We start from the raw sequence: 20602 nt of genomic DNA on the forward strand, positions 1-20602 counted from the left end.
AACGGATTCTGACCTAGAAAACAGAAATTCTTCCCCCTTTGCCAGAAACATCGCTCGTGGAATGTGAGGACTAAAGGACAAAATAAAGGAAGCAAGAGTTACACGGCTGATGAAAGTAAAACCGAGATCCAATTACTACTCTCCTTAAATTATCAAATAATTGCATATGTTTATTTATTGTCTATTATATGATTTATAGGCAATGGATGGAAAAAATCAAATAATATTGTAAGGATGTATATCTTTTTAACAAGTATGTAGTTTCATTTAAATCATTATTTTTTATGAGATTCATTAAAAGTATTATGTAACCAGCATTACCCGGGAAAATAATGCCGGGTTACATATATATTGCTATATGATCAGAATAATGGAAATAGTATTCCGACAAAATAGAGAAATAAAAAGGAACACACCGAGTTATGTTTTCATCAACGATTCATCCAGAGGAAGTCTCGAAATAAAGACGAAACGTTGATGAACTTATAACTCGGTTGGTTCCTTTTTAATTCCATCCCCGACGTCGTTACAAGTCGGCCATCTTGTAACGTGACCTCTCCTTGAAACAAAGACATTAACTAATAAATAAGAATTCAAAACCAAACAAAATGAATATTAAAATAAACACGCATAAATGTAGAAATAAAAATTATAAACAAAAAAAAAATAGGAAAGAATAAATAATAGGAAAAAAAAATTGGAAATTAAAACTAAAGCAAAAAAAAAAAACGAAATTAAGGTTTAAAACAGAAATTATGGTTCGCGCGGTAACTTGTGACCACGTGGGGATGGAATTTCTTTTCCCCAAACGAAAACACCAGTTTTATCATGTACAAAATTAACTTTTTGGTGGTAACATCGAATCGAATGGAAATAACATCTGACGAATTGATGAGGATAGAAGACTTTTATGAAAACATAAAATAATAAAATTTCCATCCCATTAACGAAACGGCTGTAATGAAAAAATCCAAGATGAAATAAACAAAAGGTATAAAAAAGAAAAAATGTAAGTCTTTGAATTTCAATAAAGTTTTGCACTATATATATATATATATATATATATATATATATATATATATATATATATATATAAGTATATATATATAAGTATATATATATATGTATATATATATATATATATATATATATATATACATATATATATTATTTAGTCATGATAGTGTCAATTTATCATATCACATACATCTTCATAAGTTCATTGCTTATCTTCTGCAAGTTGCTTGGTGTATTCCCCCTAAAAAGAGATTATGATGATGGAGAAAAACGAAATTTTGCTTAAAAGTTATTTTATTAATAAGGCCCGGAACTTATTGTGTGATGTATTAAACAGGTAAAAAAAAAAGAATTACTGTTGAGACATAGAAAATTCCATACCTTCAAATGTATCTGAATTATATTGAATAGCTGCAATGATATGTCGACAGTCAGGATACTTAAGCGCTTTAATCACTTGTGAATATCTGTCATTGGCGAGATAAAACATTAAACAAAGATTTCAAATGAAAACAGGAAGAAAAGACATATACAGAAAAATTTATTCTGAATGAATTTAAATTGCAATTAAATATGTATGTGTATCACACACACGCGCACACACATACACAAACACACACACATGTATGGTGGTTTATGGTATTTTTAGTCGCCTGCAAGCGACTCTATAAGTCACTCCGTCGGTTGATCGGTTGGACGTTGGTCGGTCTGACGATCGGTCGGTCTGTCGGTCTGTCGGTCGGTCGGTCAGTCGGTCTGTCCGTAACACTTTTGTGCTTGGCCTTTTTGCTTAAGATCAAAGGTCTGTTCTTAATAGATGCTGTTCTTAGCTTTTTAAGCTTTTCTTGGCCTTCTGGCCAAGATCAAAGTGAAAGCTCTTGTCGAACTCTTGTCCTCGCTCCTTTGGGACAGAGGAAGACACTGGGTGAGCAGACAGGTCTGTATTCAACGTCCGTGTGAGGGAGGCTTGGGAATGCCGGACTTGAAGTGTCATCGAGATGCTGAGAGGCTGGCCTTCCTGAGCCACTATATGCAGGATGACCAACCGTGGCACCCCGTGGTTGCTGCCGCCTTCCCCGACCTCGTTCTCGACCCTTCCATCGAGAGTCGTCGCAGGCCGCGGGGAGAATCTGCCTACATGAAAGAGTGCCGAGCCGCGCTAAAACGACTACCAAGGTCCAGTGACCTTGTGACTGCTACCCGTAGGGAACTCAACAGGGATCTAGTGAAGGGGGCCGCTGACGACCCGCTATGCGCGCGTTTGGGGTGGCAGCAGAGTGAGATCCGCTCCGCATGGAGCTGGGCGCCAGGTTCGAGTCATCTGAACAATTCGGAGTTCTCTCTGACCTGGCGATTGGCCCGAAATGCACTTCCACTCAACAACATACAATGCAGTTCCGGGTTGTCTGATTGTCCCCGTTGTGGGACAACGGCCGTAGAAACTACGGATCACGATTTCTTCGATTGCCGCGAACTCCGCCAGTACTGGTCGTATGTCAGCGGAGTGACGGCTCGCATCGATCCTGAGCATCCTCGCCCAATTACTGTATCCAATGTTGTGGACAACGTGAGGCCGCCGTGGGACCGGGAAAGACAAATGGTCTACGTTACGATCCTGGCCGTGGCGAGAATGGTGATTTGGACGTCGCGTCTGCAAGGTTGCCGGGGGGGTGTTGTCTTTTTCTGATCAAGATCTGATCGCTTTCTTTAAACACCAACTACGGGTGAAGATCAGATGTGATAGAAGAAGGCTGCATCGCGCGGCATTTGACAGAAGATGGATACATGTGGCAAGTCTGTGTGTACGAAGAGGAGCCAGATTTGAATACGTGTTCCCCGCCTAGGTGTGGAACGCGCAGTTCTGTTAAGTAAAATTAAACAAGTAGTCTCTCAGCTAGCTGAGTGTGTGTTCCATCCCTCCCCGATTAGGAAGCCTCCAAGATCCCCATCCCCTCTTACCTGCAATTTTTGTTTTCACCCCTTCCTCTAAATTTTACCCATCTTGGAGAAAAAGAAATACAAACTAACCTCCATTCCTTACCCACAAAAATTTTCTTTTCTCCATTCATCCCCATCTAGAGGGCATCCCCACCTAGAGACTGACCCGCAGAAGCGAGGTTCCTTTTACAAACCTAGTGGAACGGGCAGTCTATCAACTAGACGGGGTTGGGAGGGTCCTACTAATCACCTTTTGTTTTTTCTTCCCCCGCCCTCGACACAAATGAATTATTGTACCATTTTATTGTTATCTTTTTTGTTTTTACACGTCAATAAAAAATGTTTTAAAAATTGGGAGTTACTAGGACGTCCCCCAATATGAAAGGGTGAATGCGGTATTATGGTGAAAGAAGATACTAGCTGGGAGAAACTTTTGACTTTGTTTAGTTCTGGAGTGACAAGGATGACCAACGACCCCCAAAATCCCCCCTTTTGAGTTGGACATGTGCCTAAGTTTTTTGTTCACCGTTAATTTTACTGTATTTTTTAACATGAATAAAAGATTTAATATCTCAAAGTGTCAACTAGCTGAGTGTGTGTTCCATCCCTCCCCGATTAGGAAGCCTCCAAGATCCCCACACCCTCCTACTTGCAATTTTTGTTTTCACCCCTTTCCTCTAAATTTCAACGATTTTGGAGAGAAAGAAATACAAACTAATCCCCATTCCTTACCCACAAAATTTTCTTTTCTCCATTCATCCCCATCTAGAGGGCATCCCCACTTAGAGACTGACACTCAGAAGCGAGGTTCCTTTTACAAACCTAGTGGAACGGGCAGTCTATCAACTAGACGGGTTTGGGAGGGTCCTACTAATCACCTTTTGTTTTTTTCTTTCCCGCCCTCGACACAAATGAATTATTGCACCATTTTTATTGTCATCTTTTTTGTTTTTACACGTCAATAAAAAATGTTTTAAAAATTGGGAGTTAAGTAGGACGTCCCCCAGTACAAAGGGTGAATGCGGTATTATGGTGGAAAAGGATACTAGCTGTGAGAAACTTTTGATTTTGTTTAGTTCTGGAGTGACAAAGATGACCAACGACCTCCACAATCCTCCCTTTTGAATTGGCCACGTGCCTAAGTTTTTTGTTCATTGTTGATTTTCACTGTACTTTTAACATGAATAAAGGATTTAATATCTCAAAGTGTAGTATCTGTTCCGGCAGATACTACAAGCAAAGACCATATGTGGGAGCAACCCCACATATAAGACCTTGGTCAATGTAGGGGAAACTCTTCATATCAATTGTCACTATCCAGCTCCCCTACTCCCCGGGGAGTTGGTCCCCTTTTCCCCTTCACTCCTCACGTTAAAAAGCGGCCTTGTGCCTAATTTGCTCGGTGGGGGAGTAAATAAATACCAACCACACGTATAAGACCTTGGTCAATGTAGGGGCAACCCTTCATACCAATTGTCACTATTCAGCTCCCCTACTCCCCGGGAAGTTGGTCCCCATTTCTCCTTCACTAAAAAATAGGCCTTGTGCCTAATTTGCTCGGTGAGGGAGCAAATAAATACCCTTTTCTTGGCCTTTTGGCCAAGATCAAAGTGTAGTGTCTGTTCCGACAGATTCTGCAAGCAAAGACCATATGTGGGGGCGACCCCACATATAAGACCTTGGTCAATGGAGGGGCAACCCTTCATACCAATTGTCACTACCCAGCTCCCCTACTCCCCGGGGAGTTGGTCCTCATTTCCCCTTCACTCCTCACATTAAAAATCGGCCTTGTGCCTAATTTGCTCAGTGGGGGAGCAAATAAATACCATCTGTTCCGACAGATGCTGCACTTAAGATAATTTGTACCAGTCAATGGAGGGGAAACCCTCTATACTGGGACAATTATTATTTTTGGTAACCAGAGTGCCCCCTTTTTGCCTACTTTTAGGGGAGCTGGTTTTTACCTCACATTAAAAACGGCCTTGTGCCTAATTTGCTCAGTGGGGGAGCAAATAAATACCATCTGTTCTTACTACATGCTGTACTTATGTTTGTAACTTTTGATATAAAGTGGGGGATCACTTTTCTGTATTAATTTAATGTAAAATGATCACCCACTTTACAACCAGTCAGTCTCAAAACCATTTAAATCATTCTCCAGATCATTCAAGTTGTTTTTGAAGGATTCCAGTTATTTTTTTAAAGAATTCAAGTCATTCTTAAGGTCATTCAATTCATCCTTAAGTTCATTAAATTAATTCTAAGTCATTTACTTTTTATTTATTTAAGTCATTTCAGCCCATTTTTCGGTCATTTTAGTTTATCTTTAAGAATTCCATGTCAATCCTACATTCACGCATTTATTCATTACACGAGAGCACGTGACTAATGGCTATCGGCCTTGTTTACTTAAATTGGTAAAATAATATCTTGCTCTTTTTAGTTGAGTACAATTAACAAACTTGTTTAAATTCAGTGGTTTTTGGATATTTTTACCCTAGAATACACACACACACACACACACACACACACACACACACACACACACACACACACACACACACACACACACACACACACATGCATATTATATTAAATGCATTTAAATATATATCATATTAAGGCGCATTTTACAATCGGGAAATGCTGGGCGACATGCTAGTATATATATACTAGCATTTCAGCCTGGCGTTGTCCGGGTGTTTGGAGGTGTGTGTTGAGCAAAAAAATAAAAATAAAAAAGTGGTAGTAGGAAGGCAGTAAGAACCCGTACCGCAAATCAGGAAAAGAACAGGAAGTGACGTAGGTTTAAAGTAAGGCTAGACAATCGAAAAGAGGGGATGACTTTCGAAAATATCGGTGAAAAAAGTGACCCCTCCCTGTAGAAAAGTGCCCAGTTGAGGGTGGAAAATTAATGTTTTTAGCCAATTTTTCGGTATTTGTCGTCTAAAGGGGCGAGCCTCAAAACGATACCGATCTTGTGAAAATCCGTCACTCAAGTCGAAGGTTTTAGGAAGACATGCAAACATACATACATACATTGATATATTGGTAGCTCAAATTTTCGACCCAAACCGATTAAAAAGCTTGCCCTATCTCTGAATACTCTTTATGTAAAATTTCAAATGTTTAGACCAAAAATTGTTTGAGTAATTTGGTAGAGACCGGAGAGGTCAATTTTTTAAACTTTGACCCCTATTACAACCCCTTAATATTTATTGTTTTGGGCTCAAAGTAAGTTATTAAGTTAGATCCATGTCCAAAGAACATATATCTACAATTTCAAGTGTTTAGACCCAAAATTTGCGGAGGAGTTTGGTAGAGTTCTCAAAGGTAAAATCGTTGAACTTTGACTCCTTAACAGCCAAATTCATGGCCGAAAACGGATTACCAAGATTTTCCCAAATCTCTGTACCTGTATATGAAATTTCGAGTCTGTAGACTAAAAATTGACAGAGTTATTGCGTAGAGAAATGTACACAGACAGACACACAAACAGACAGACAGACAGACAGACCTTTTCACTTTTATATACTAACACTAGCGAGGGGTACCCGGCGTTGCCCGGGTGTTTGTAGGTGTGTGTAAAAAAAAAAACCGAAGCCTTGACGCGCATAGTCAAATGTGAAAAAAAAACAGGTGCCCGTTTTTTACAAGTTAAAAAAAAAAACGAAGCATTGACGCGCAGTTGGAAAATAGTAAAGTGTGAAAAAAGCAGGTGCGCGTTTTTGACGAGTTATTGATGTGACGGCGATAGCTATTCAGCAGTTACCATTTTCTGCGGGACAGTTTTTAATGTGGTCAATAAATCGGTTTGTTTGTTTTTAAAAACGCGCTCCCTGTTTATTACGGGGAAGTGCCTCGTCTCGAAATGAAAGCTACCGTCTGATATGACGAAGTCGACATTGAGCAAACGTTACTTAGCTCTCTAGAGACCACTGGCTTTCGGCTAGTAGGTATTTATTTGCTCCCCCACCGAGCAAATTAGGCACAAGGCCGATTTTTAATGTGAGGAGTGAAGGGAGATGGAAGGGAAAAAGGGGACCAGCTCCCGAGAGGTGGGAAATGGGAGCTAATTAAAGGTCAGACATGTGGGGTTGCCCCCACATCTGGTCTTTGAAATTAAATAGATAGGCGAGCTCCGTAGTTAACTCTGAGATATTACAATTTATAGATGATACAAAAAGTTTTAAGAAGTTGTGAACCTTTTGTAGACATACACAAAAAGCGAACATATATACATACATACATACATACATACATACATACATACATACATACATACATTTTCGCTTTTATATTTATAGATGAATGCTCGGCGTTGCCCGGGTATTTGTAGGTGCATATTGAGCAAAAAAAAAAAAAAAAAGGGCGGTCAATTTTTAAAACTTTAACCCCTATTATGACACCTTAAAATTTGTTGTTTTGGGTTCAAAGCAAGTTATAAAGTTAGATCCATGTCCAAGGAACCTATATATATATATATATATATATATATATATATATATATATATATATATATAAGGACAAAGAACTAATAAAACATATTAAAAGCACTTTAAGAAGAGTCAAAAACATATTTAATTTTCAAAAAGGAGACATAAATTAAGTGGATTGTCCTTAATCCGCGGAGTTTTGAAAGAAATACTTTCTTACACATCGGAGGGATTATTTCATTATATATATATATATATATATATATATATATATATATATATATATATATATATATATATATATGGCGTCCACAGTACAGCAGCACCAGCTGACATCCCTCAATCTCAGCTTAAGTGTGACCTGTGCAACAGACTGTGTAAGAGTAGGGCATGTCTGAAGAGCCACCCTCGTTCCCACAGAAAATAGGAATTGATGCATCTTGATCACATCTCCACATGTATATATGTGTGTATGTGTATAAGTGTATATTCATGTGTATAATTAAAAAAAGAAGATATTTCAAAAATACATGAATATATATATATATATATATATATATATATATATATATATATATATTAGAAAAATACGCTTAAATATGATATTTTGATTAATGAAGATTTCGTATTTATTATTATACTAGCGTGGGGTACCCGGCGTTGCCAGGGTGTTCGGAGGGGTGTGTGTTAAAAAAAACGTCGGCCGGGTAAAAGAAAAAAAAGTTTTAGTAGGAAGGTAGGATTGAACCCCGAAGCCTTGACGTGAAGGTGGAAAGGAAAGGGGAAAAAAGCCAGTAACCTAACCATCTCGGCCACGAGAGAGATGAATAAATAATCGTGTTAAGCTAAGACACGGCAAGCTGATAAAAGTCGGCCTAATTAAATATACACCCAACTCCCGTTGTTAAGTCGTAGATATTATCATTTAGACACGATATAAAAAATTTTAAGAATGAGCGAGCTGACCAAGAAGGCCTTGGAAAAAAGCCTTTCACAGACATACACAAACATACATACATACATACGTATACACACACGTTTTTGCTTATATATATATATATATATATATATATATATATATATATATATATATATATATATAGACAAGCGGGGGGTACCCGGCGTTGCCCGGGTGTTTGGAAGTATCTGTGTTAAAAACACGTTAAAAGAAAAAGAATTTTTAGTAGGAAGGTAGGATTGAACCCTGAAGCCTTGACACGAAGGTGGAAACGAAAAGAAGGCCGCTTAATGAGGTCATCGCGGGAGCGTTACGATGACGTGGCAGTATTTTATTTACTGCGGGGCAACTTTTTGTGGGTTTATTCAATGCGGGGCAGTTTTGGCTTCCCCAAGATGATGGTGTGGGGGGGGGACCAGCTCCCCATTTAAAGAGGTTGTCCAAATTGAATAGCAATTGTCTGATATAAGGAGAAACTCTGCATTGATCAAAGCTGATTGCTTTTGGACGTTCCCGGTGATCGCGTCGGAAACCATGTGTTAAGCTTAGTTTTGCTTTCATTATACAAAAAAGTCCACATGCGGGCAAATTAAATAATAATTGTTAACTTGTAGATATTACGATTTACACGTGATATAAAAAGTTTTAAGAATGAGCGAGCCGAGTGAGAACCAAGCGGAAAAAAGGCTTATGTGGACATACACAAAAAGCGAACATACATACATACATATGATGATTGCAACGTCCTGTCAGACGAGTGCCACTCCCTCAGACATTTAAAATCCATGAGCCCAAATGCCTGAGGGAGTATCTATAAAAAGATGATGTTACAGAGTCTTAACTTTGTACGACAACTAAGTCTCTCTCTCGATTCAAAATGTTGAGATCCAGCAACAAGCAAGAGCAAGATAGCCAGCAACAAATTAAACTGCAGACCAGCTTAATGCGGGTACTGGTCTCCCGCTTTATGGTTTTTTAAATCAGAGATTTGCTTTTCCTAGAAAGGTTGCCTTCACCACGGCTTACGGGAGCCCTCTCCACCCCAATACACATATACACACACACAAATATACACGGTGCTAGTTGGCCGTTGACCCAGAAAAAGAGTTCATTCGCCCTTTGGAAGGTCTTGTTTTTAATCCTTCAGGGAGACTAGCCGCCCTCCTCACCAAACAAGTCTGGTGGGGGAACCAGTTTAGTCGCCAGTGACCCGACCAGGTAGTACTGGGTTACATGGTACCAGTAGCATATGACATGACCTGACATAAACATACATACCTACATACATACATACATACATACATACATACATTTTCGCTTTTATATTTATAGATTATATGTGACCCAATATATAGTAATGATTTTAAAAGTTAAATAAAATGACTCGTGCGCTACCACCGAGAATCAAAACAACAACATTTAGTTTACGATTTACTTTTTCCTGTGACGGTTATGGCTGAACTATGAAGACATGTTTGTTGCAAGGCTAAATATTAAAACATGAACCAATAACTATTAAGTTATGCATGCATATTCATAATGCTGTCGTTTGATCTTCGTCTGGCAAATTCTATTTTGTTAATTTTCACACTTTTGCACCGATTTTTTCCGGCTAAAACCCACAAGTGCTGCATGGGTTCGAATACTCTATATATTAAGTTTCATGTCTGTAGACCAAAAACTGACAGAGGAGTTTGGTAGGCAACATTTTTTAAACAAATATATATATATACACATACATAAATATATATAGTAAGAGTTTTGTGTTTACTATAACCCTTTTTACGCAAATATTATGCAAGTATAAATCATGTAATATATATGTATGGATATAATTACACATAATATTTAACTAAATATGATCATCCCATAAGAAAACCGAAAGAACTAATCGGGAATTAATTAAAATGAATGTTTAAAAGAATATACAAATTAGCTAGATGAATGCAATTCCACGACCGATATATAACAAAGTTGTATTTTCTTTTTAAATAAATAGAAAAAAGTGTTTTTAATATGAATATCAATACACACTAAAAAAAATTTATAGGAGCATATATATATATATATATATATATATATATATATATATATATATACAATTGTACAGAAGGTCAGAAAAACATTGGTACCGTCGGTTTCAAGCCTAACATAAAGGGGACCAGTTAATGGTAAACCGTAAATAAGCTCTTATATTGAAAAAGTTTTTTTTCTTTGTAATCGAGCACTTTGTTGGAATTCTTTCCCAAAAATCAGTAAACAAATATATATATATATATATATATATATATATATATATATATATATATACATATATATATATATATATATATATATATCCTGTACTTTAAAGAACCCCAAAATCTATTAAACTGTAGACGAGAAATAGCAAACAACTGTTCACAAAATAAAACTTACTCTAGGATAGCGATACAAAATAGCTTTAAAACTAACAAAAACAATAGAAAACAAACAAATAAATAAATTAAATAAACATGAATATACATAAACGACCACACACACACACACACACACACACACACACACACACACACACACACACACACACATATATATATACATATATATATATATATGTATGTGTGCATGTATGTGTGTACACATATGTATATTTATATATATATAAAAAAGAGCAGAAATGAGAAAAATCGTCTGCCTTAAACCACTAACCTAGTTCTAAAACAGATCCTTTGTTCGATAAAATGCATGCCCATTGGCTGATAGGAAGGGGCGCGGTGGATACTAGAAAGCTGATTGGCTTACTAAAATCCTCAATATATATAAAAACGAGAAACAACCACAAAATTCGCGCATAAGCCTGACGAATCCTATAGTGGATGAAACGCCGAATATTCAGTGTAGCTTAATCGCCATATATATTTTTTAAATTACTAACTAGCTCTACCTACATATTGAGCACTTTTGAAGTAAATACTTAAAGTTTACGCATAAATCTATACTTTCGTATATTAATTTTATGTGAGTAAATGAAGTATATATATATATATATATATATATATATATACATATATATATATATATATATATATATATATATATATATATAATCGAGCCAGAGATGTCTCGTGTCGCGGGGTTCGAATCGTTCGACTGGTAGTAATCGTGCCACCCTGCACTGAAGAATCCCGAAAGGATGAAACACTAGTGTCTGTAGGTATTCAATTATTATAGTAAAAAAATAATTATGACAGCCCCTTTAAGAAATTCGTTTCTTATCGTTGAGCACTTTCAGTTGAATTAAAAAAAGTCGGTCAATTTAGCTCTTATGCATAGATCATCGTATAACGATTTGATCACTGTCTGTCTGACGTAATGAACATTTAAATTAAAATGTTTAAAATTCAACGCTATTTGGCACGGTTAATAGTAGCCGAATGGATACGGCCTCCGCTAATCGAGCCAGAGATGTCTCGTGTCGCGGGGTTCGAATCGTTCGACTGGTAGTAATCGTGACACCCTGCACTGAAGAATCCCGAAAGGATGAAACACTAGTGTCTGTAGGTATTTAATTATTATAGTAAAAAAAAATGATTATATATATATATATATATATATATATATATATATATATATTGACGTTTCTCGCATACTTTTCTAGCTAGGGATTTTCCCTTCCTTCCTTCTCTTCAAAAAAATGCTTCATTGCCAAAAGTGTGCTTATTCATAAAGTCTGAAGAAATGCTGGTTTTGAAAATTTTCAAACGACATAATGCTTGAAAGTGTTGAACTGGACATGGAAACAATTGTAACGTAAATTGAAAAACACTTTTTGTTGCCACCAACACCTTGTTTTGAAGTTTTGTTTTTGCTTACACAGTATATATATATATATATATATATATATATATATATATATATATATATATATATATATATGCGTAGTTATTGAGAAAAGTGCGAGCAGACAAATGGACGAATGGACAAGTGTGAATTTACAGGTCCACCCTCTTTTTGTGTCGTATCTAAAGATGGGGGCTGTCCGGGTGACACAATGTCAGTAGGGTGACATTTTAGCAGACTGCCCCAGGTTACGTTTACTCTAGCTACGCTACTGCTTAGGAGCTCCAGGTAGATTACTTCTTCAGTTGGTGGTGTCATATTGAAGTTGTTATGGTCCAAGTAGTGGAAAGCTGTCCATCTAACATTTTTTCACGAAAATGTTTAAAGATTGGACAAATTTGTGGATGTAATTTTGTTTCGTAGACATTGGTATGTTTTTAGCAGAAAGAGGGAGGTATTCCTTGTTGAACATATATGGATAAGATAACAAAGCTCAAACCACAAGGGGGATTCTTTCCGTGTGCTAGAACGTTTTAACCTTAAATTATACGTAATTATGCAGAATGTAGAAACTATGCATAAATAGAATTCAGCGTAATAGTGAAACAAACCAGTCTTCTAATGATAAACCACAAGAGGTAATTAATTAACGCTCGTTTTTCAAAAGAATGCGTAAATCACTTAACCTTCGTGTAGTCGCTTGCATATCCATGACTGAGTATATTAAGAAGTTCGTTTTAATAATTTTTAAATAGGAAAAAGGGCTTTTAATATCAATGTCAGAGCAAGACAAAATGTAACTTTATAAGTATATATATTTGAACTTTCACGAATTTGAAAATGTCGAAGAAAATGAGAACTTACTTTATTCTGTCAATTACGTTAATTGCAACAAGAGAAGCGCGATCCCAAATGGCACGAAACTGACCTCCCAGTTCCCTGAAAAAATGAAAATAACTTAGAATTGTCCAATCGTAACTGAATTCTTTCAGAAGGAAATACTTCTAATAAATTATCTATATAATCAAAGTGAACGTATGTGTGTCCGGCTAGTTTAAAAATCATGTCTGTAAATTTATATTTATAAGTAAAGAGGAAGGACTTAATCTTGATAATAACTGATAATTATTAAACAGAAAAAGTAATTACGTATGTGAAAAGAAAAATATTGATGTCTGCAAATTTATTTTATGAGCAAAGAGGAGAGGCTTAATCTTAATAATAACTGATGATTATCAAATTACAACATGATTATTTTCACGTTCAATGTGGATAAATTCTTGTTGAACCACCATCTCGCATAATCAAATTCTGCCTAATCTCCAGCATCATTACTAATCATGGGGTTGTCTTACTGCCCCACCCCTCATCACACAATACTTATTCTCTAGTTGCCTCTAATGATGAGTAAGGTGCTAAGAGATAAAATTGGAAGTTGGTGCTTTTTGTGGATAGTCACTAATGTTTCCAAAAGTAAGTGAGTCAGATGATGACGGTCAAGATTGGATGCTCCTTTTGTTGTGGATAGTCGGCAAACGGTTAATGTTACTGCTGCTGTAGCAGTGTCAGAAATCGCCATAAAAAGTCGTGGTAACACTGGAATATTTAGATTTACTGTATTTCGAAGCTTATAACAACCTCAAAAATGTAATTCAAACCCTATTTTTTTCAATTAAAGGAGCAAAGACTAAATTAAAAAAAAAAAAACAGGTTTAATAGCAAATCATGCAATATGTTTTTTTAAAAATAGGTTTTCTTTAAAAAAGATTTAAAGAAAATCAACGAAATTTTACTTATTTTGATTATAAAAATATATATAAATTCCAAAAAAATCACTTACCTATAAAAAATACTATTCAATGGGTACTTCCATTGTTCATTGTTAAGAATTTATCCATATTTATACTTATATTCGATGTCCTTTATAAATAAAATACCTTTTTAAACAAGGATTTAAAAAAAAAAAAAACGCGAACTCAGATGTTTTTCACTGTTCAAATAAAGGGAGACAAATATCTGATTTTCTTCGCGTTTATCTTCCGGTGGCTTCGAAGAGCCACAATTACTGCATCTTTCTATTGCGTGCTGTAAACCAAAATTAGTATTTTTGGTCCTCCTTATATGAAAAATGAACACATTCATTTATAAGTTTTTGCCGTTAAACAAAAAACAAAAAACAAAACAAAACACTCTACCGATTTTTTTTATTCTTTTAATGAAATACATGAATTTTTTATTAATATATTTTATTACTTCTTTATCGAGTAAATTTTTTAAAACTATCTTAAAAAAGAAAATATTGAATAAAATAGAAAAAAATTGTCGTAATATTTATTTGACAATCTAAGCATAACATAAGCTTCCACCTAAAAAATAATCAACGTCTTAAAAAAAAAGGTTTTACACTTTGGATTTTACAGGTAAATTTAAAAAAAAAACACACTTCTTTTTTGTTTTGAATTAGAATATTTTATTTATTGACCTTTTATCTTCAACTTGTGATATATAAAACTTTGATGACTAAATTAATTATTGAAATTTTAATAAACATTTCAAAATGGGGGGGGGTTGAATTAAAAAAAATCATTTGTCTAAAATATTATATTTGGTTTATTGGAAAGAGCATAAAATTTCACATTGACCCTGAAAATATCGCAAAAATTGAAGCAATAGAAAAATTTTGATAGATTTTTAAAGGGATAAAATTGAAAAAGAATTAACTCGTAAAATTCAATTGATTTTATTACGTAAACAAAATGTCTGTATGCAGGCGCGCAGGCACTTTGTAAACAGTTTTTTAAAAAATAAAAAATAATATTTCTATTATTTTTTAAACGACTTTAATAGTTTATTTTGGAAGTAATTCCATAAAGAAAATAAACAACTCACTTTAAAAAGAGAAATTACGAGTTTTTTTAATATTTTATTCGCAGTTTTTTTGTTAGGGGTGTCAAACCCCCCCCCCCCAAATTCTGACACACGTAGCCAATCGCTACTACTTTATATATATATTAATTAGACTTTTATGCCAAACCCTATCAAATCCCTGTGATATGTCAAGAGCTATTGCTCTAGAAACAAAGACCCCATCAATAGATTTACTAATCCTGTATGATATTACAGTCAGCTATAGATATAGCAGGACGGAAACCATACTGCTTGTCACTGAGTAGGATGTTATTGCTGAGGTGATTGAGAACTCTATTCATCACGAATTCGAGCAACATCGATAGTCTGTACTGAGATGCAAAAGACCAATCTGCAATATTTTTAAATACTAGGCAAAGTTTTCCAATGTATTGGGGACGTTTTTCCATTTTTTGGAACGTTTAAATAGCCCTGCAAGAATGGGAACTGATTCTGGTTGCAGCTTAGATGGGTACTATGATGTGAATGTTATCAAGGTTAGTTGGTTCCTTATGAGTTTGGCAATATCTCAGACAGACATATGGATGTTACTCAAAGTATGTTCGGTTTTGGTCGCAACGGGTAAAGTTTGATGCAATGTGCTTAGCAACGATTTTACCACTGTCAGTTGCTAACGAAATCACCTCAGGTTCATTGGTGATCGTTGGGATAAAGGACACGCATCTGCTTTGGACCATGTTTTTTATTCGCCAAAACTTATGGGAACCAAGTCTTTGCTTAGCTACCGTGGACTCCTTCTTTTGGGGGAAGTGCCTTAATATCATAATATCTCCTCATACCGAGATTACTTTCTCTCTTTTTGGAGAGGTCATGATATACTAGCGTCAACAACAACAACAACAACAACAACAACAACGACGACGACGACGACGATGACGACGACAACAACAACAACAACAACAACAACGGATGGCAGTGATGACTGAGAATGCAGTTAGGAGATTCGAAGTTCCTATCCGTCGCGGTTACCACCTGACAAAGGCCAGAGGAATAGTTGGCCGAAACGTCGTGAATAAACAAAACCAATAAAAGATCAAAAACAACAACTAATAAAGATGAGAATAATAGCCCGAAACAAAAATAAATTAATATTAACGAAATAAAAAAACTTTAAAATCATTTTCAAATAAACTCCGTATTAACCTTTACCTACGAACTAAACAAAAATAATAGCATTCCATTTCTCGACGTTCGCATATACTCTAGTAAAGATCAATTCATTATCTATCCGTATAGAAAGCCTACTGCAACCGATTCTTGTGCATTAAATTATAAAAGCGAATGTCCATACCGATAAAAAATAGCTATTATAAACAATCTAATTAAGCGAGCCAGAATGGTTTCATCAAATAGAAAAATATTTCTTAGCGAATTGAAGAACATTAAACAAGTTTTAATAAATAACTAATTCCCTAATTTCATAGTCGATGAACAAATCAAACGAACAGCTCCATCAGCCAGCACCTGCGACAACATGGCTGCCCCTATTTATACTATAGAAAAATTTTAGTCGACAGCACAAAAGTCATCCTCACAGACCACAACGTAAAAAGATTAAAAATATTAGAGGCTTTGTATATACGAACGAAGCGACCCACAATTAATAACATCAATTTTTATAATAGCAATAACATCCTAAAGTTCCTGGGCACTTAAAATGTATATATGTACAATGGGAGAGAAGGTATAAAATAAAAAAATAAAAAAAAACTATAAATCATAATTCAAATAGCACCCGTACATTTATTTTAGTATCAATTTTAAGAACGTAAAAACAACGCACCCTTTTACACACAAATCACATCATTTTTAGAACGTAAAACAACGTACTCTTTTACACACGAATCGCATCATTATTTGAATTCACATAAAAACCTGTAAATTACAATTTAAATAATACTCATCCATTTATTTTAATATTATTAAAAACGTACACAAAAACAGTAGCAGTGTCAGAAATTTCGTGAAAATAGTGAATAATTCCACCCCATCTTTCCAAGCTTATAACTCCTCGAAAAATGTAATTCAAGCCCTAATTTTCTTTTTTTCAATTAAAGGAGCAAGGACCAAGGTTTTATTAAAAAAAACAAACAAAAAAAAAACAATGTGTTTTTTAAAAAAAAAAAAAGGTTTTAAACTTCGGACTTTACAGGTAAATTTCTAAAAAAGCGATTTTTTTTTTGTTTTAAATTTGAATATATTATTTATTGACCTTTTCTCTTCAATTTGTGATATATAAAACTCCCCGACATAATTAATTATTTACTTTTTAATAGACATTTCAAAATGAGAGGCGTGAACTATTCGACCCCCTGTCTTTCCAAGCTTATAACTCCTCGAAAAATGTAATTCAAGCCCTAATTATTTTTTCAATTAAAGGAGCAAGGACCAAGGTTTCATTAAAAAAAAAAAAGACAAAAACAAAAGACAAAAAAAAACCCAATGTGTTCTTATAAAATAAGGTTTTAAACTTCGGACTTTACAGGTAAATTTCTAAAAAAGCGATTTTTTTTTTGTTTTAAATTTGAATATATTATTTATTGACCTTTTCTCTTCAATTTGTGATATATAAAACTCCCCGACATAAATTAATTATTTACTTTTTAATAGACATTTCAAAATGGGTGACACTTGGGGGGGGGGGCGTGAATTAAAAAAAAAAAAACGTTTGTCTAAAATATTATATTCGGTTTATTGGAAAGAACATAAAATTTCACATTGACCCTGAAAATATCGTAAAAATAGAATCAATAGAAAAATTTTGATAGATTTTTAAAGTTTAAAAATTGAAAAATATTGAGTTCGGAAAATTCATTACTGTTTTTAAAAAAAAAATATTTCTATTACTTTTAAAACAACTGTAATAGTTTATTTTGGAAGTATAATCCATAAAGAAAATAAATAACCCACTTTTAACAGAGAAATTACGAGATTTTTATATTGTATTCGCAGTTTCGTGTTAGGGGTGTCAAAAATTCCTACAAAAATTCTGATACTGCTACAAAAACACACCTTTTTACACACGACTCGCTTCTTCACCCGAATCCACCTATAAATAAAACGAAGCGTACAACAACAACAAAAACAACATTCTAAATCAAAAACTGCCTGAAGACGATAGATGAAATGTTGAAAGTACTAGCAAGAACAACATATAATAATGAAATAGATTTCGGAACATTCAGACACCGGTTCGACTGTAATGTCAAAAATACCATTCGTCGAATGGAAAAACTACAGAAAAAGATAATCAAACAAGAACACTCTGTGCTATTCAATACCACATGTCTCAATGAAAATATGCTGCCTAAATACACAATATATATATATATATATATATATATATATATATATATATATATATATATATATATATATATGTATGTATAATATAAAGCTGAATGTGTGTGTGTGTGTGTGTGTGTATGTGTGTGTGCGTGTGTCTGGTCACGAATAGGCTCCTATATGGTTGACTATTTTAAAAAACTGATTACATATAATGATAGAAGATGTATCGAGACACAGGAGTGGGTATGTTTGATCTGTCAGAACAGTGGTTCATTAAAATTGTGAGGACTGCATTCGCGCCTGGTCCATAAAGTATGGAAAAACAAACATTTACAAGTGTTTTTGGTATAAATGTACATAATAATACTTTGATAAGTATGTTTTACCTTAAATAGGGATGGTATAATAAAATTGTGGGGTCTGCGTTCGAGCCTGGCCTCCATAGAATGGAAATAGGCACAAACTTTAATAAAGACTTTTCATACCTATCTGCGTAAGTATACTTTGATAATTATGTTTCAGTTTTAAGAAATATGGTATAATAAAATTATGGGGTATTCGTTCGCGCCTGACTTCCAAAGAATGGAAATATGTCACAAAGTTTAACAAGGTTTTTTAATATAGATCCACAGAATATTGTGATAAGTGTTTCAATGTGGACAGGTATGGTATAATAAGTTATTGTGTTTATCTATTTTATTTTGACTTTCATCATATTTTGCTTTGGTTTTGATACACCCAAATTCGAAGCTATCTCATTACAACCCTTCCTTTTCATAACCTATCATACTTTCATAAATCAGAGTCCATTTTCTGTAGGCTGTTTTTAAACCCAGTCAACGACGGGTACTTTTGCTAGTATATATATATATATATATATATATATATATATATATATATATATATATATATATATATATATATATATGTGTGTGTGTGTGTGTGTGTGTGTGTGTGTGTGTGTGTGAAAGTATATTTCATTTAGAAATGAAAAATGCAACGGTTATATGTGAGACCGAGTTGCCGATGTCTTGTGTTAAGAAATTATGGCTACCACATTGAAGTACGGGAGTGATTGCATAATTTATTTAAAGTAAAAGAGAAACGCACGAAAACATGATTAGAATGATTATTACGAATATTGTAAAGAAGTATATATTGACATGATTAATAAAAAAAATAATATACTTATGTAGTACATAAAAAAATAAGACAGCAACATGTTACGTTAAAGTAGTATGTAAAACTTAGCTATCGATGTCGGCCCCAACATCGAACCACTGAAGTGAATTTTTAATTTGTTAAATGAAAAAGAAAAAGAAAAAGAAAACAAGAACAAAAATGGCCAGTAAACGAAAGATATTGTGAATATTTATATTTTTGTTTCAATTTACTTTAGTCGAAGTTCTCAGAAATCAAGGCGCATTTTCACTCGGACTAACATTTAATCTCTATATAAAATACACAGATATTCGAGGGTTCCATTAAATTCTCAGTTACTTTTCAAACGTTCACTTAGTAAAAAAGTGAAGAACGTTAATTTCGCTCTAGTTGACCAGATAAATGTTATATCTTTCTTAAGTGGTCTCTTTGTCTTAAAAAAAAGACCGTTTTAGAGACACCAGGTCTCTTTGATGTTTATGACAATCGTGATGATGAACATTATTTATATGTTCATCAATCAAAAACGATACATGTCCTACAGACACGATACGTGTAATGGGCAGACCTCGGTCGCGATCTTCTGTTAAAAAGTTCATACAGGAAAACCGTTTTAAGCTAATTTATAGCCTTGTCTTACTACATTTCAGAACATGAATTCATCTAGTCTGGTGGAGTATCCAGCTTAGTACTGTTACTATAGGAAAAACAACTTAAAAAAGGTACACCACTCCTCATATAAGCCACTGGGGGTAGTCATACAGATGCGATCTTACTTTGGCAGCGAATACTTTGTTATTTAAAATACATAGTCAGGATTTACTTGTATTCCAGGATATTGTCTAGTAGGCATTCAAAATCTCGTGCTCCAGAATTTATTTTTCTACATAGTCATCACCATCCTCAACACACTTTTGCCAGAGATGGGGGTAATGTCTTTGTATGGGCGTCCAGACCGCACTTTGTCACACACATCTCTGTTGTGAACCCATCTCATAACTGTGCTGACATCAACTACGCCGGTTTCATAAACGTTCAACAATCGCCGGTGAAT

General features: G+C 34.6%; 1 protein-coding gene across 6 annotated transcripts in view; it reads right to left on the reverse strand.

Moving 5' to 3' along the window:
- LOC145248902 (putative thiopurine S-methyltransferase) overlaps positions 1 to 1554 on the reverse strand; it is a 52625-nt gene extending 51071 nt beyond the window's left edge. For 5 of the 6 annotated variants that reach the window (XR_013863424.1, XR_013863425.1, XR_013863426.1 and 2 more), the window contains exon 1: positions 1399 to 1553. Coding sequence is in view for 3 of the 6 variants with exons in the window: in XM_080110679.1 (XP_079966805.1) it covers positions 1399 to 1507 (109 nt within the window). In the remaining 3 variants the exon portion in view is untranslated. Of the gene's footprint in view, positions 1 to 1398 lie in introns of all 6 variants that reach the window. The other variant, XM_080110680.1, reaches the window with a different exon arrangement.
- Positions 1555 to 20602: the final 19048 nt, after the last annotated feature.

The sequence above is a fragment of the Euprymna scolopes genome, chromosome 27 (assembly GCF_053919585.1).
Source record: "Euprymna scolopes isolate OS-2025 chromosome 27, ASM5391958v1, whole genome shotgun sequence".
In the NCBI taxonomy this organism is placed as follows: domain Eukaryota; kingdom Metazoa; phylum Mollusca; class Cephalopoda; order Sepiida; family Sepiolidae; genus Euprymna; species Euprymna scolopes.